At 39.5% G+C, this 17,127-nt stretch overlaps 1 protein-coding gene across 1 annotated transcript in view; it reads right to left on the bottom strand.

Annotated features, from left to right (window-relative positions):
* LOC113933655 (S-adenosyl-L-methionine-dependent tRNA 4-demethylwyosine synthase TYW1) overlaps positions 1-17,127 on the bottom strand; it is a 226,578-nt gene that overhangs the window by 106,137 nt on the left and 103,314 nt on the right. Inside the window, exon 11 of the mRNA XM_027614018.2 lies at positions 9,493-9,602. Within this exon, the coding sequence (XP_027469819.1) occupies positions 9,493-9,602 (110 nt within the window). The remainder of the gene's footprint in view (positions 1-9,492; positions 9,603-17,127) is intronic.

Genomic DNA, 17,127 nt, shown 5'->3' with positions numbered 1-17,127 from the left:
GCCTAGGGAAGGAAAGAGGGGTCATCAGAGGACACGACCAAGGAGCAGCCAGGGAAGGAGGAAAACGTAAAAGCAAAGGATCAGCTGTCATCCTCTTTGAGAGCCTGAATAGAAAAACATCAGCCTGCCCATTAAGACAATGACAAAAACAAAAACCAAGACAAAAAAAGTCCCATGGGTAAATCTCCTGAAAGAGTAATGATTCTCTGGGATTTAAAAATTATCCTAATTTTCTCAAAAGTAAGGTGTTGAGAAGAATATGTAAAATCGTGGTTCTCTCCTTCATAAAAGCATGTTTCTATTTTGTGCTCACCGCCAGAAGCTATTATAGTGATCTTTCCCAAAACAAGGCCCTTAGGGATTCAATCTCCTGCCTTCCTTCACTGTCCTCAAGGAAATAGGCCAGAAAATAAGACATCCTCTAAATTTCTGTAGAAAGATGCCCCAGAGCAGGAAGGCAGTCCAGGCAACAGCAAACACTACATTTCAGTAACAAATCTACAGAGATATTTTCCACATAGGGAGTGTCTGTCTCACTGTCTCTCTCTCATACACACACTCTTTCTCTCTCTATATATATATGCTCATGTTTCCCTAAACCTTACCCCCTTTACTATTAAACTCTGCTTTGTTATTCTGATTTTTTTCTCCTTAAGCAAGTTTCTGACATTTCTCTTATCCTGAACATCTTCCTAATCCTGGACAATCACTGCAGTCATCAGATTAACTATGAAGCATACTTTATCTCACTCAAAGATGCCAAAGCAGAAACTTAAGATGCCAGAAGTGTTATCCTTCTGTCATAGCAATAAAACCAAGTAACACAAAAATAAACATAATATATTGCTCAGCATAGGGTATTCATGCCTATTTCTAAAGTGTGGGTCAATCAGACATAAAACAGTCTCTTCTTTCTTTTCATAACAATATAGTCCCCAGCCAAAGATCTTCCTAAGAACCCTCCTGGTTAAACGTCACACAATTCTTTGATACAGTCACTTCCACTGTAGGGTTTCTCATAAATAACCTTCAGAAAATAATTAGCAGGTGGTGCTCTCTTCCTCACCACCCCATGTTTCTTTTGGATGTATACTTTAGCATACCTTGTTTGTGAAAACCATCTATCGGAGACCCTTATTTTTTTTTTTTTTTGCATTACCTCACGTCTAACTTAAACTATAGATAAAAAACATCTAGCACAAATAATCTCTTTTTCATCTTTGCACCTTCAGCACTGAGGATGTTCCTGACAAAGAGTGTTCACTCACTTGACTGCTGAACCAACGGGAAACTGACCTAAGGAAACCTCCACCCCACTCTCTGGAACTATTTCTCCCCGGCATGGGGGTACTTAGAGGGGGACAGGCAGCGTTTTGAACAGATGCTGCGCTGCACTGAAATTCTGACCCACTTGTAATCAATATAAAGTTAATTCTGCATGTGTATAAAGGGAAAGCTAATAAAGGTCATGAGAAGAAAGAAAATTTGATGATTCAATGAAATAACTGAAGAGACAATAATTGCCCTTGGAACTGAGAACAGAAGCACAAAAGGGAAGCATTTAAAAATATCAGAATATCTTCAAAATCTGTTCAAGGGTGGCCACTTAGCTAAAGCTTGAAACTCAGAGGGAATAAGCAATAATACCCACAGCAAGTCTCCCCCTCCACAAAAATAAAATCATAAAATGACCCAACCAGACCCATGGGAAAAGAAGGTATTCAACATGGGGTAGAAAAGCACACTAAAAAACAAAGGATTCCAAGCCAGAATAAGGGAAATTACTAATGAGTTAAAACTGAACCTCTATCTTGATCAAAACTCTTCAGAGTATAGGGATAGAGGGTACATACCTCAATATCATAAAAGCCATCTACGAAAAACCTACAGCGAATATCATTCTCAATGGGGAAAAGCTGAGAGCCTTCCCCCTAAGGTCAGGAACGCGGCAGGGATGTCCACTATCACCACTGCTATTCAACATAGTATTAGAAGTCCTAGCCACAGCAATCAGACAACAAAAAGAAATTAAAGGCATCCAAATCGGCAAAGAGGAAGTCAAACTCTCACTCTCTGCAGATGATATGATACTTTATGTGGAAAACCCAAAAGATTCCACCCCAAAACTGCTAGAACTCATACAGGAATTCAGTCAAGTAGCAGGATATAAAATCAATGCACAGAAATCAGTGGCATTCCTATATACCAACAACAAGACAGAAGAGAGACAAATTAAGGAGTCGATCCCATTCACAATTGCACCCAAAACCATAAGATACCTAGGAATAAATCTAACCAAAGAGGCAAAGGATCTGTACTCAGAAAACTATAAAATACTCAGGAAAGAAATTGAGGAAGACACAAAGAAATGGAAAAACGTTCCACGCTCATGGACTGGAAGAACAAACATTGTGAAGATGTCAATGCTACCTAGAGCAAACTACACATTCAATGCAATCCCCATCAAAATACCATCCACTTTTTTCAAAGAAATGGAACAAATAATCCTAAAATTTGTATGGAACCAGAAGAGACCCCGAATAGCCAGAAGAATGTTGAAAAAGAAAAGCAAAGCTGGTGGCATCACAATTCTGGACTTCCAGCTCTATTACAAAGCTGTCATCATCAAGACAGTATGGTACTGGCACAAAAACAGACACATAGATCAATGGAACAGAATAGAGAGCCCAGAAATGGACCCTCAACTCTGTGGTCAACTAATCTTTGACAAAGCAGGAAAGAATGTCCAATGGAAAAAAGACAGTCTCTTCAACAAATGGTGTTGGGAAAATTGGACAGCCACATGCAGAAGAATGAAACTGGACCATTTCCTTACACCACACACAAAAACAGACTCCAAATGGATTTAGGTTGAAAGACCTAAACGTGAGACAGGAGTCCATCAACATCCTAAAGGAGAACACAGGCAGCAACCTCTTCAACCTCAGCCGCAGCAACTTCTTCCTAGAAACATCACCAAATGCAAGGGAACCAAGGGCAAAAATGAACTACTGGGATTTCATCAAGATAAAAAGCTTTTGCACAGCAAAAGAAACAGTCCACAAAACCAAAAGACAACCGACAGAATGGGAGACGATATTTGCAAATGACAGATCAGATAAAGGACTCGTATCCAAAATCTATAAAGAACTTATCAAACTCAACACCCAAAGAACAAATAATCTAATCAAGAAATGGGCAGAAGACATGAACACACATTTTTCCAAAGAAGACATCCAAATGGCCAACAGACACATGAAAAAGTGCTCAACATCGCTCAGCAACAGGGAAATCCAAATCAAAACCTCAATGAGATACTACCTCACACCAGTCAGAATGGCTAAAATTAACAAGTCAGGAAACGACAGATGTTGGCGGGGATGTGGAGAAAGGGGAACCCTCCTACACTGTTGGTGGGAATGCAAGCTGGTGCAACCACTCTGGAAAACAGTATGGAGGTTCCTCAAACAGTTGAAAATAGAGCTACCATACGATCCAGCGATTCCACTACTGGGTATTTACCACAAAGATACAAATGTAGGGATCCGAAGGGGTACGTGCACCCCAATGTTTATAGCAGCAATGTCCACAATAGCCAAACTGTGGAAAGAGCCAAGATGTCCATCGACAGACGAATGGATAAAGATGTGGTATATATACACAATGGAATATTATGCAGCCATCAAAAGGAATGAGATCTTGCCATTTGCAACGACGTGGAAGGAACTGGAGGGTGTTATGCTGAGTGAAATAAGTCAATCAGAGAAAGACATGTATCATATGACCTCACTGATATGAGGAATCCTTAATCTCAGGAAATAAACTGAGGATTGCTGGAGTGGTGGGGGGGTGGGAGGGATGGGGTGGCTGGGTAATAGACATTGGGGAGGGTATGTGCTAGGGTGAGCGCTGTGAATTGTGCAAGACTGATGAGTCACAGACCTGTACCTCTGAAACAAATAATGCAATATATGTTAAGAAAAAAAAAAAAGAAGAAGAAGATAGCAGGAGGGGAAGAATGAAGGGGAGTAAATCGGTGGGGGAGATGAATCATGAGAGACGATGGACTCTGAAAAACAAACTGAGGGTTCTAGGGGGGAGGGGGGTGGGGGGATAGGTTAGCCTGGTGATGGGTATTAAAGAAGGCACTTTTGCGTGGAGCACTGGGTGTTATGCACAAACAATGAATTGTGGAATACTACACCAAAAAAAAAAAAAATTGAACCTCTAAAGAGAGGATGAAGTTAGGATATCCAGAATATAACCAAAAGAAGGAAATGGCTTTGCTTCTTTGAAAACTGCCTATAATATTCCTAACACATTTCTGTTTAAACTTGAAATCTGTATTCCCACAGATACAATATTGTTAAAATGAAGATTAAGTAACCATTCAAACCCCCAACACCACATTAAACCGCAATATACCTAAACTACAGTATTAATAAATCTATTTCAATGTTAACTAATCAAATTCATTTTTTTTCCTACAGGAAATTGTAACCCAAATTCTAACTAAGAAAATCAGTAATACCCCATTCCTTTGGTTTTTAATTTTGTTTTGCTTTCCTCAAGCCACCAGGGGGCACAAGGTAATAATATCAGTGCTCTAATAGGCAAACTCTAACATGGGTGTGGAAGAAAGGGGAACCTTCCTGCAGGGCCTCCGTGAGTAACTACATCACAGGAGTTAAGCCACCTCTCCAGACCAAGAGACTTCAGATTTGGGGAAGAGAGAAAACAAGAGTCCACCAGGGGCTGAAATGAAATCTAGAGTTATGTATCTGCATCTTTAGAGTCCACATGTAGGATCCGTGTCAGGACTATACCCAGGTGAGAGTACAGGGTTCAGAAGAGGTAGCATGACTTGTATTAGTCTCGCCATCTTTACTCTGAGGCTCACCATTCAGAAAGGAAGAGGTCCTGTTTTATTTATACCCGATCCCCTAGGGATGAATAAAAGATAGAACATAGAGATTTCACTGATTGCAGGAGGCATTCAGGTTTGTAAAAAAAGAAAACTTTAGACTATAATCATTGATAAAGACTGAGTGAAGTTACAAAATCTCATTGCCTAATGAATGTCTACAATAAAATAAACAACCATGCATTTGAATGGTTTAGATTACTTTCTGCTGACCGCCAAGAAGAGAGAAACATAACCAATATTCTGAAAAACTAAAATTTCTTAATTTTTCCCATTACGGTATTTTTAAAAAGAAAACAGTTCACATGCTTGTTGAGGGCTGCAGACTACTACCAGTTTTCTAGAAGAGCTCTGGATTTTTACAAATTATGTATTTCATCCTTTAATAATCAGGGTTTTTTTCTCTTTTAATACTACAGTATCACAGCCAGGTTTACTATAATTATTACAGCAGTAAGACAGATTTTCAAAAAAGTAGTGTCTTATTTAAGCTTGGAATGAAATAAAAAAAAGCATTAACAAATAGTTACCACGATCCTAACACTGAAGACTCTGTGAAAACATAAAATACAATGAATGAGAGCTCCTTTATGCCTGTGTGCCAGCCTGTCTACACCCAGCACACCTTCCAAGAGAAACCCGTTTTCTACGACGACTGCTACTTTAAAGAATTGTTCTGGCACCCTGAAGAATGTCAGTGTACAAAGGTCAACCAGTTCCAACTTGAAAACCTTTGTAGAAAATTTATTGTTGATTAAATGAATAGCTGTTGTGCTGATATGGTAACACTTTGTCAAGTAATTAAGATGTAAAAAAAGAATCCTTTGGGGGAATTACCAGGGCAAAGTAGATACTCCATAAAAGCTTTTTTAAGAATGAAGTCGGTAGTCATTGTTGAATTTGGGGGGGATCACTTCCCCTTAGGCATTTTAACCCTGATTCAGGATTCACTTGTCCACAGATATGCTCTATTCTTTCTCTCTGCAATCCTCTATCTTCCCCCATAAGACAACATATATTTTTAAAGACTCTTCTGTTTCGGGGCGCCTGGGTGGCTCAGTTGGTTAAGCGACTGCCTTCGGCTCAGGTCATGATGTCCCGGGATCGAGTCCCGCATCGTGCTCCCTGCTCAGCAGGGAGTCTGCTTCTCCCTCTGACCCTCATGATCTCTCTATCTCATTCTCTCTCTCAAATAAATAAATAAAATCTTTAAAAAAAATAAATAAAAGCTCTTCTGTTTCTTACCCCATGGGAACCTAAATTCAAACCATTTAAGATGCCTACTGATTAAAATAAGTACAAGGTAACCAGATACACCTGCACAGGACAAGCCCTTCAAACAAGCTAGGCAGACAACAAAGAACATGGGCTCACTGAGTTCACCTAACACATGTTATTAACACGAATAAAGTCAGCCCTATGATTTATTCATTACTTATTTCCATTTAAAGTGAATTTGCAAAAATGTTCCTGTCAGAGAATTACTATCAAAACTCAAATTGTCATCCTGTATCAAGGACATCTCAGAATGAAAGAATGAATGCCTACTCCTCAGGGCTGCTTTCTCCGCACACAAACTGCCTGGGTCACAAATCACTCAGGGAGACTGCCAGCTGTCGGGGAAACACGCATCCTCAGTCATCGTTCCATTACTGAAGCGCTCTTTAAGCACTAAAACAAAACAAACTTACTAGAATATAAAGATAAATTACTGGCATTTACCTACTTCTGATGTTATGATCTGTGATACTTAGTTTTATGTGTCAATTTGGCTGAACCACAGTGCCCAGATATTTGGTCACATATTATTCTGGATATTTCTGTGAAGGTGTCTTTTGGATGAGATTAACATTTCAATCACTGAACCTTGAATAAAAGCAGATTGCCCTCTATAAGGCGGATGATCCTCATCCAATCAGTTGAAGGCTTTAATAGAACAGAGGAAACCTTGCCCAAGCAAGAAAGGATTCTGCCAGCATACTGCCTCTGGATTTGAACTGCAACGCTTCCCTACATCTCCAGCAACTGGTCTACCCCAAACCTACACAATCATGTGAGCCAGTTCCCCAAATCAATCTCTCTCTCAACACACACACACACACACACACACACACACACACACACACACACAAACACGTGCACACGCTCCATCCTGTTGACTGTTTTTCTGGAGAACTCTGACCAATACATTATCCAAAAGAAAACAAGACTTCGCTGTGAAGTTTTTTTAAGAAGGCATATGATTTGTTTGAAGATCAATAATCAATATTAACTAAATCAACAATGAGTGTTGCTAGTCAGATACCAGATGTGGAAACTTAGTTCTTCACCAGTTTCTATAATTTTCCCAAACACTGGTAAGAGACACTGCTTTATCCACAGAAGAGAAAGTTAATTTGTTAAAAAAAAAAAAGTGCTTGAGACTAAAAGTCAAGATACAAATTTAAATATTTATTAGCATCTTTGCAGATGTACAAAAATAAGTCAGCACATACAGACACACAAATATGCACAGTTCCACATTCCTTAGAAAATTAATAAATAATAAAATAAAGGTGCAATGACTGATTATCCTTAATAAATTATTATTGATTAATGATTATTTGCACGACCTTTCTCAATTTCTCATAAGAAAGAAGAACAGTAACAAGGACTGAGGTATAAAAAGCAATGTATTTGGTCTTTGGCCCTGGTTCCTGGCACAACGCTCCTATAACCCTTGGGATTTCCTGAGTGAAAGCAGAGTCTTCAGTCACTCAGAAGGAGCCCCTTTTGAGCACACCAGAGCTAATGAGGTGACTTAGGGCCCCTAAATAGCCTCAGGACAGGGCTGGTCACTAGAGAGACAAGTGATTGGAGGATTGCAATTTTCAACCATACCCACAGATCTCTTGGAAGGGGAAGAGGGGCTACATATTAGGCTCTATAAAAACTCCTGAAACAATAAGAGTTGATGGGCTTCCAGGCTGGTGAGTGCCTCCATGTGCCAGGAGGGTGATGCACTCCAGGTCCATTGGGACAGAAGGAACTTGCAGACTTTGCCCTATGTTACCTCTTCACCTGGCCATCCATCTGAATCCTCAGTAAAACCCTCTATAATAAACTGGTAAGTGTAAATAAATGTTTCTCTGAGTTCTGTGAGCCACTCCAGTAAATCTGAGATAGTGGGAACCTCCAGTTTATAGCCAGTCAGTCTGAAGCACAGGTAACAACCCGGACTTGAGATCGGGGTCTGACGTGGGGCAGTCTCACAGAACTGAACACTGCCTTACCCTGTGAGGTCTGGTGCTACCTCCAGATAGTGTTACAACTGAATTAAATTTATAGACCACCCAGCCAGTGTCTACTGAGAACTGAAGATCTACTTGGTGTGTTTAAACACACAAACACACATGCGCGCACACGCATGTGCACCCACATACACACTTATCAGAAGCACTTTAATCTCAAGAAGCAGTGACCTGACAATTTCTTCACATAAAAGAATCACCTGATCTTCAAAATGATAATTACTGGGGTTTATAAAGACTCCCACATATGAAGTTAGCACCACAAGAGTGTCTACATCAACACAACCTTGGTTAAAATGCATGTTTTATTGTTGCATAGCTAAGGAAAGGAAAATAAAGGAGAGAAGGACTTTCAAGTGGTAGGTGGAGACAGATACACAGATCTCACAGGGTACCTAACAAATATCAGTTCAGGATATGCAGCTATCATGTTACAAAGCCAATGCTTTATAATTCTACCATATCTATCTATGGCAATGGGCCTCAAAGCGTGGTCTCCAGTTCAACAACATCAATACCACCTGCAAAGCTGTAGAAATGCACATCCTTGGGCCCCACCTCCAGACCTACTGAACAAATCTCTGGAAAAGGGAGCCAGCAATCTGTTTTAACAAGCCTTCCATGATTCTGATGCTAAAGCCTGAGAACAAGTAACCTCCAGTAAAGTCAAATACCTTTAAGTATGAAACAAAACTGAATCAGGAAATTCTAGAAACTGAGTGGCAGAATTTTCACATCACTATGAATCACGTGATACTAACAGAATCCCTCCTTTTTATAAGTCATTTATTCAAAAATGCTTTCCCACTACATAACTGATAATATTTAAGATTTTTCCAATGATCATCAAAAACTAATGATGTAATGTATGGTGATTAACATAATAAAAAAATTTAAAGTTTAAAAAAAAAGATTTTTCCAATGATCTAAACTTTTCTGCCCATTTATTAAGCTGCTTTGTGCTTACCAAGACAGAACAATATCAAAAGTTTTTAGGAAGGATGATGATACACTCCCAGGCAAAACTTACAGGCTTGAGTGTACCATATTTTAAATTGCTAAGCTTTGAATTAAACTTTTTTAGTTCTTCCATCATATGGGATATGAAAGTTATCAGTAGAAATCAAAAAGGCCAAAATGTGTATAATATTTCTATGAAGTTTTCACTTCCCTATATGAAAATTTGCCAGTGGGGACAAAAATCCTGTCAAAGAGGCAATTCCTCAGCCAATTTAATTCATGCTAATTAGCATTCCTTTGTAGAGGGTAGATAAATACCTTTAAACTGCTTAATCATGTTCTGATGGTTTTCAATGGCTTCCTTTAAGATCATTTCAGGCTGGTCCATCTTCCACTGCCATTCGGTGCCCACTGGATTGGTGTGGTGCCTGAGAACAAGAGGCAAAAGTTCTAAAGGACTCTGTAATAACAGCTAGTCATCTACTATACAGTAGTAGTAAAATCATAAAATCAAAGTAGTAAAACCATAAAGTCATAAAATCAGAGCTGGTTTCCCCTAAGAGTTTAGCTATTTATAGCAGTGTTTTCTGGCTTAACTCATGATATCTAGCAGAGAAGGTTAGATGGAGAAGCGCCTGGCTAAGGTTGGGTTTTAATTAGAACAATAAGAAACATGCAACCTTTTCTTCCAGTCACCCACTTCCAGGCTAACAAGCATCCATTAATGACTAATAGTATATTTCTGGAAGAGTTGCAAAATCACAGTAATTGGCCCTCCCTGAGAGACAGCACAGTGGGAACACCTAAAGTTTAGGATGGATGAGGCATTCAGAAAAAAATTCTGTCAAACCAGTCCCCATGCCACACTTAAGGTATCCCCTAATGGAATTTTAAGCACAGAAACAACAAATCTCAACTCAAGCCCAGCTCCTGACTCATTAACCTAAACTCCAAAAAGAAAAGGCCAAGCACAAGGGAAAGGTGTACTGATTTCCAAACACAAAAAAACACTCACCTCAGTCTCTAATATAATAAATAAGAAGTCTGACTTTACACAACAAAAAAATATGAGGCATAGAAAAACAACACATTTCCAACAGACAAAGCAGTCAGCAGAACCAAACTCTTGACACAAGTGTTGAAAGTATTTGACAGGGAATTTTGAAAACAATGATTAATATGTTAAAAGCACTAATAGAAAAGGTGAGTAATATGCAAGATCAGATGGGTAAATTCAGCAGAGAGATGGAAATTATAACACACAATCAAAGAGAAATGCTAAATATGAAAAAACAGGCTTTTGACAGGTTCAGCAATAACTAGTAAAGCTGAGGAAAGAGTAAAAAAAACTTGGGAGATCAGTGTCAGTAAGCCACCTAAAACACAAAGTTTTCTTTTTTAAGTGGAAAAAAAGGGACACAGCATCCAAGAGCTGTGGGACAACACGAATTGGCCCAAAATATACATACTTGGAATCCCAGAAAGAAAGCAGAGATAACAAAGCAGAAGAAATAGTAGAAAAATGATAGCTAACAATTTTTCACAGGTAATGAAAAACCACCACAGATCCAAGAAGCTCACAGAACCACCAGGACATTTAAATAATTAAAAACAGCCTAAAAATACCATATCCAAATGATGAAAACAGAAGGTACTGATAAAATCTTTAAGAAAAAAACACATTACATAAGAACAAAGATTAAAAATTACATCTGACAACTCATCAGAAAACAAGCCAGCTGAAACTATGACACCTGAGAAGCATGCTTAAAAGAAACAAAACTCATCAACCAGAATTCTATACCCAATGAAAGTATCTTTCAGAAATGGAAAATAAAGGCTTTTGCACACAAAATCTAAGAGATTTCCTTCTCAGCAAACCTACATTACAAGATATGTTAAAGGGAATTGCTCAGACTAAAGAAACATACATATAGTAGACACCTGAATCTGTACAAAGAAATAATGAGCACTGGAAAAGGGGGCGGGGGAGGAGAAAAATCATATTTACCTTTTTTACCTTTAATTGCTCTAAAAATGGTAGAGGGGAATAAGAAATATACTGTTGTAAAATCCTTATACTACACATGAAGTGGTATATTATTTGAAGTGCTGTATTATTTGACTCTGGTTAACTGAAGATGTATACTGTAAACCCTAGGAGAATCTCTGAAATATTTTAAAGGTATATAAAGAATAAGCCAAGACTGAGCATAAAATAAAATCATTTAAAATACTCAATTAATATGAGAGCAGGCAGAAAATTAAAAAATAACACAGAGAATAGAAAACAGCAAGATGCAGAATTTAATCAAACCATATCAATAACCACTTTCAGTATAAATGGTTTAAACACACCAGTTAAAAGATATTATCGGGTTAAAACACAAGACCTGAAAAAAAAATGGGGTGCCTGGGTGCTCTGTCAGTTAAGCATCTGACTCTTGGTTTTGGCTCAGGTCATGATCTCAGCATCCTGAGAGCGAGCCCTGCATCGGGCTCCATGCTCAGCTTGGAGTCTGCTTGGGGATTCTCTCCTTATGCTCCTCCCCCCGACTCCCTCTCTCTCTCTCTCTCTCTCTCTCTCCAATAAATAAATAAATCTTAAAACACACACACACACACACACACACACACACACACACACACACACACACACACACACACATGAGACCTGACTATACGGGGCCGGCATTACTCTAATACAAAAACCATATTAAGATGTTACAAAGAAAGAAAACTACAGACCCATTCCTTCCATGAACACAGAGACAGAAACCTAAAAAAACCAAACAAAAACACTACTAAGCAAACTGAATGCAGGAACACATGAAAAGGAAGATGTGTCACAACCAAGTAGTTTATCCCAGAAATACAAGGCTGGTTCAGTATGCAAAAATCAATTACTCTACCTTACCATTTTAACAGAATGAAGAACAAATGATTACCTGAATAGAAGTATCTAATAAAATTCAACATCCAAAAAAAGAAAAAAGAAAAATTCAACATCCATTCATGACAAAAACTCTCAGTAGATTAAAAATAAAAGGGAATTTCTTTAATTTTATGAAGGGGATCCAAAAAAAAAAAACAAAAAAAAAAACCTCCTCACAGCTACCATCAGACTTAATGGTGAAAGAATGAATGTTTTCCTCTTAATATCTGAAACATTGTAAAAATGTCCTTTCTGACTACTCCTATACAGCATGTAAGTCCTAGTCAGTGAAATGAAGCCAGAAAAGGGACTAAAACTCTCTCTTCACAAATGACATGTTTGTCTACATAAAAATTCAAAAGAATCTACAAAAAATAGACTGGAACTAATGAGAACTAGTAAGGGAACCTAACAAGTACATAAGATATATGATCAATATACAAAAATGAACTGTCTTTATTATATGCAAGAATGTGTGGTATTGGCCAAAGAGAGACACACAGATCAACAAAACAAATGAAACCAGAAATATACCCAACATATATTATCAACTGAGTTTTGACAAAAGGTGCAAAGGCAATTCAAGGGAGAAAGGATAATCATTTCAATAAATGGTGCTAGAACTGGATATCCAAAAGCCAAACAAAACAAAACAACTTCTGTCCCTACCTTGAACATCATCTGATAGCATGTACCTTCTGGTAGGCATCACTGCTTCACACAAAAATATAACTCATTCTAATTATGAAAATATACCAAATACAAACTGAGGAAACTTCTCCAAAATACATGACCAGTATTTTTCAGAAGTGTCAAAACCATAAAAACAAGGAGAACTAAGGAACTGTCATAGGCTGGAAAAGACTAAGGACACAAAACAACTAAAGGCAATGCAGAATACTGGACTGGATCCTCTAACACTTTAAAAAGAACAGTAATGGAAAATCTGGCAAAATCTCAACAGCCTCCAGTTTAATTAATAGTATTTTACCTATTGTAATTAATAAGAAATGTTAATTTCTTGGTTGTCATAACTGTCCCATCATAAGGTAAGATACTAACATTAAGGAGGTGAATGAAGGGTATACGAGAACTCTCTATACGACCTTTGCAACCTGTCACATAAGGAAAGGTTTCCTTTTCTTAAAACACTAAACCTTGTTGGAAACAGGAAAGAAGTATTCATATTCACATACTGAAGTGTAAATTGATATAATCTGTGTCCAAAATATATAATAAAAATGCAAAAACATTTGTACAGTGGAGTACTAATTACACAGCCAGCTATAATAACAACAACAACAAAAAAATACACCTATCTTGATGAGCACTGAGTAATGTACAAAACTGCTGAATCACTTGGGGCACCTGAATGACTGTCGGTTAAGCCCCTGACTCTTGATTTCCGCTCAGGTCGTGATCTCAGGGTTGTGAGATCAAGCTCCGCTACAGGTTCCATGCTGGGTGTAATGCCTGCTTAAATTCTCTCTCTCCTTCTCCCCCCACACTCACACTCACTCTCTCTAACAACAAAAAATTGTACACATGAAACTAATATAACACTATACATTCATTATACTTCAATTTTAAAAAAGAAAAAATTATATTTACAAAAATTAAACCCATCTTTTTTACGATTTTATTTATTTGAAGGCGCCTGGGTGGCTCAGTTGGTTAAGCGACTGCCTTAGGCTCAGGTCATGATCCCCGAGTCCCGGGATCGAGTCCCGCATCGGGTTCCCTGCTCGGCGGGGAGTCTGCTTCTCCCTCTGACCTTGCCCTCTCTCATGTGCTCTCTCTCTCTCTTTCTCTCTCTCAAATAAATAAATAAAATCTTTAAAAAAAAAGATTTTATTTATTTGACAGAGTGAGAGACAGTGAGAGAGGGAACACAAGCAGGGGCAGTGGGAGAGGGAGAAGCAGGCTTCCTGCGGAGCAGGGAGCCCGATGCGGGGCTCGATCCCAGGACCCTGGGATCATGACCTGAGGCGAAGACAGATGCTTAACGACTGAGCCACCCGGGCGCCCCAAAATTAAACCTATCTTGACCATGATCTTTTGTTGTTGTTTTTCGATGCTGGACTCCATTTTTTTTTTCTTTTTAAGAGGGAGAGAGGGAGGGAGAGTGCCCAGAGAGGGGCCGTGTAGCACAAGGAGAGGGAGAGACAGAATCTTAAGCAGGCTCCACCTAAGCATGGAGCCCCACGCAGGGCTCGATCTCACCACCCTGACATCACGATCTTAGCTGAAATCAAGAGTCAGACGCTTAACTGACTGAGCCACTCAGGTGCCACTGGACTCTGTATTTTTAATGTACTGTTTAGGATTTTACACCCATGCTAATGAGTGAAAATGCACTGCAATTTTTGTTTTTCATGCTGTTCTCTGGGCTGGTATCAAGGTTACACTAGTTTCTTAAAATTAGTTTACAAGTGTTCCCATTTTCTTTGCTTTCTGGAGAATTCCTTTTCCTTGAATGTTTGCTAGAACTTACTTATAAAACCATATAGGTCTGGTTTCTTTTTGATAATGGTTTGTAACTAGTGATTCCATTACTACAATGATTACAAAAGTACTCACGATGACATCCTTCTTGAATTACTTTTGAAAAATCTAAATTTACAAGGAATTTAGAAATTGGGAACAGGCTAATGATTTCCAGGGATTAGGAATGGGGAGGGCAAAGGAGTAGGTGTGGCTATCAAGGAGTAACAAAAAGGAGGGTGCCTGGGTGGCTCAGCTGGTTAAGCGACTGCCTTCGGCTCAGGTCATGATCCTGGAGTCCCGGGCTCGAGTCCCGCATCGGGCTCCCTGCTCAGCAGGGAGTCTGCTTCTCCCTCTGACCCTACCCCCTCTTGGGCTCACTCTCTCTCTCTCTCTCTCACTCTCTCTCTCTCAAATAAATAAATAAAATCTTTAAAAAAAAAGAGTAACAAAAAGGAGCCTTTTGGTGATGGAAAAGGTCTGTATTTTGACTGTGGTTTTAGATACGCAATTCTAAACATACAATAAAATTGTATAGAACTATATACATACACCCACCACACAAATGAGTGCATTTAAAACTGATGAAATCTGAATAAACTGTAGATTTTTTAAAATAAATAATTTAACAAGGAATTTAATTTTTCCAAATTTTCAAATATTCATTAAATAAACAAATATTAACTAATTAAAAAATTAAATCTTTGAGGCATCTATAATTATATATCCTCTTTCATTAGTTAATATTGTTTATCCCCTCTCCTTTTTTTGATCTTACACATATAATTTTAGATAAAACTTCTACCAATTTCAATTGTACTTGATTGATAATATTGCCATACACCATACCACATAATCACCAGTTCTTTAAGATTTTGGTCTTTAGTCTATTTATTTGCTATTTATCTTCTACCAGTGCAAAAAGAGCACATCAAAAAATTAAGGGGAACAGTTTAAGTTCATTTGCCTTAAAACAACTACAAAGCATATCCAGGTCAAAAAGTAAAAAACCAACAGAGTGAAAAGGTAACCTATGAAATGGGCAAAGATATTTACAAACTAGATGTTAGATAAGGGGCTAATATCCAAAATATATATAGAATCCCATTAACTCAAAAGCAAATAATAATAACTTAATTTTAAAATGGGCAATGGACTTGACATTTCTCCAAAGAAGACCTACAAATGACCAACAGGTATATCAAAAGATGCTCAACATCATTAATCATCAGGGAAATGCAAAGCAAAATCACAGTAAGATACCACCTCATACCCACTGCTATGGCCATTATCAGAAAAAATAATAAAAATAAATAAAATAACACATGTTGGCAAGCACATGGAGAAATGAGAACCCTTATGCACTACTAGAAATGCAAAATGGTATAGCCACTATAGAAAGCAGTCTAGAAGTTTCTAAAAATAATTAAAAAGAGAATACCATATGATACAGCAATCCCACTTGCGTCTTTTTCTAAAAGATTTAAAAACAGAATCTCAAAGAGATACATCCACTCCCAGGTTTATTGCAGTATTATTAACCAAGATGTGTGAATAAAGAAAATGTGGGGGGCGGAGCAAGATGGCGGAGGAGTAGGAGACCTAGATTTTGTCTGGTCTCAGGAATTCAGCTGAATAGGGATCAAACCATTCTGAACACCTACGAACTCAACAGGAGATCGAACAGGAGAGTAGCAACAACTCTCTGAACAGAGAAGCGACCACTTACTGGAAGGTAGGGCGTGCGGAGAAGTGAATCCGAGGCGATATTCGGGAGGATAGACGGCGGGGGAGGGGCCTCCGCCGGCCGCTTCTGGCAAGTGATAGAGCCGCGGAGCACAAAATCGGACCTTTTAAAAGTTGGCTCGGTGGAGGGACGTCGCTGCAGTGGCTAAGCGGGGGGTGGAATCCTCCCGGGACAGTGTGGTCTCAGGACCCTTGGGGTCACAGAGAGACCGGGGGTGCCTGAGTGTGGCAGAGCTCCCAGGTATCAGAGCAGGGAAGCCGGCTGCAGAGACGGAGCAGAGTCGCGGGCTCTCAGCTCTGGGTTGCCACAAACTGTGATCTGCGGCCCAGTCGGGGCACGGCTCCCCCAGCAGGGACCCAACAAGCAGCAGATCCGGGGAGACTCCCCTTCCTTCCCGGGGAGGAGCGGTGCGGGAACACACTGCAGGGATCTGCTGGGTTTGGAGACTCCGAGCGGGGTCGGGTGCCAGAGATAGCAACGCTCGGTCACAGGCCGGGTGAGCACGGAGTGCGGCCAGAGACCGGGGACACGGGAGTGACTGCTTTTCTCTGGGGGCGCACTGAGGAGTGGGGCCCCGAGTTCTCGGCTCCTCCGGGCGGAGACTGGGAGGCCGCCATTTTCGCCCTGGTCCTCCAAAGCTGTACCGAGAGCTTGCAGGGAACAAAAGCTCCTGAGAGCAAACTGGAGCAGCTTCCTTAGCCCGGACCAACAAGGGCGGGGCAATTCCGCCTCCGGCAAAGACATTTGGAAACCACAGCAACAGGCCCCTCCCCCAGAAGATCAGCAC

This window comes from Zalophus californianus, chromosome 10, assembly GCF_009762305.2.
Source record: "Zalophus californianus isolate mZalCal1 chromosome 10, mZalCal1.pri.v2, whole genome shotgun sequence".
NCBI classification, from domain to species: Eukaryota; Metazoa; Chordata; class Mammalia; order Carnivora; family Otariidae; genus Zalophus; species Zalophus californianus.
This window is presented reverse-complemented; position numbering and strand designations above follow the sequence as displayed.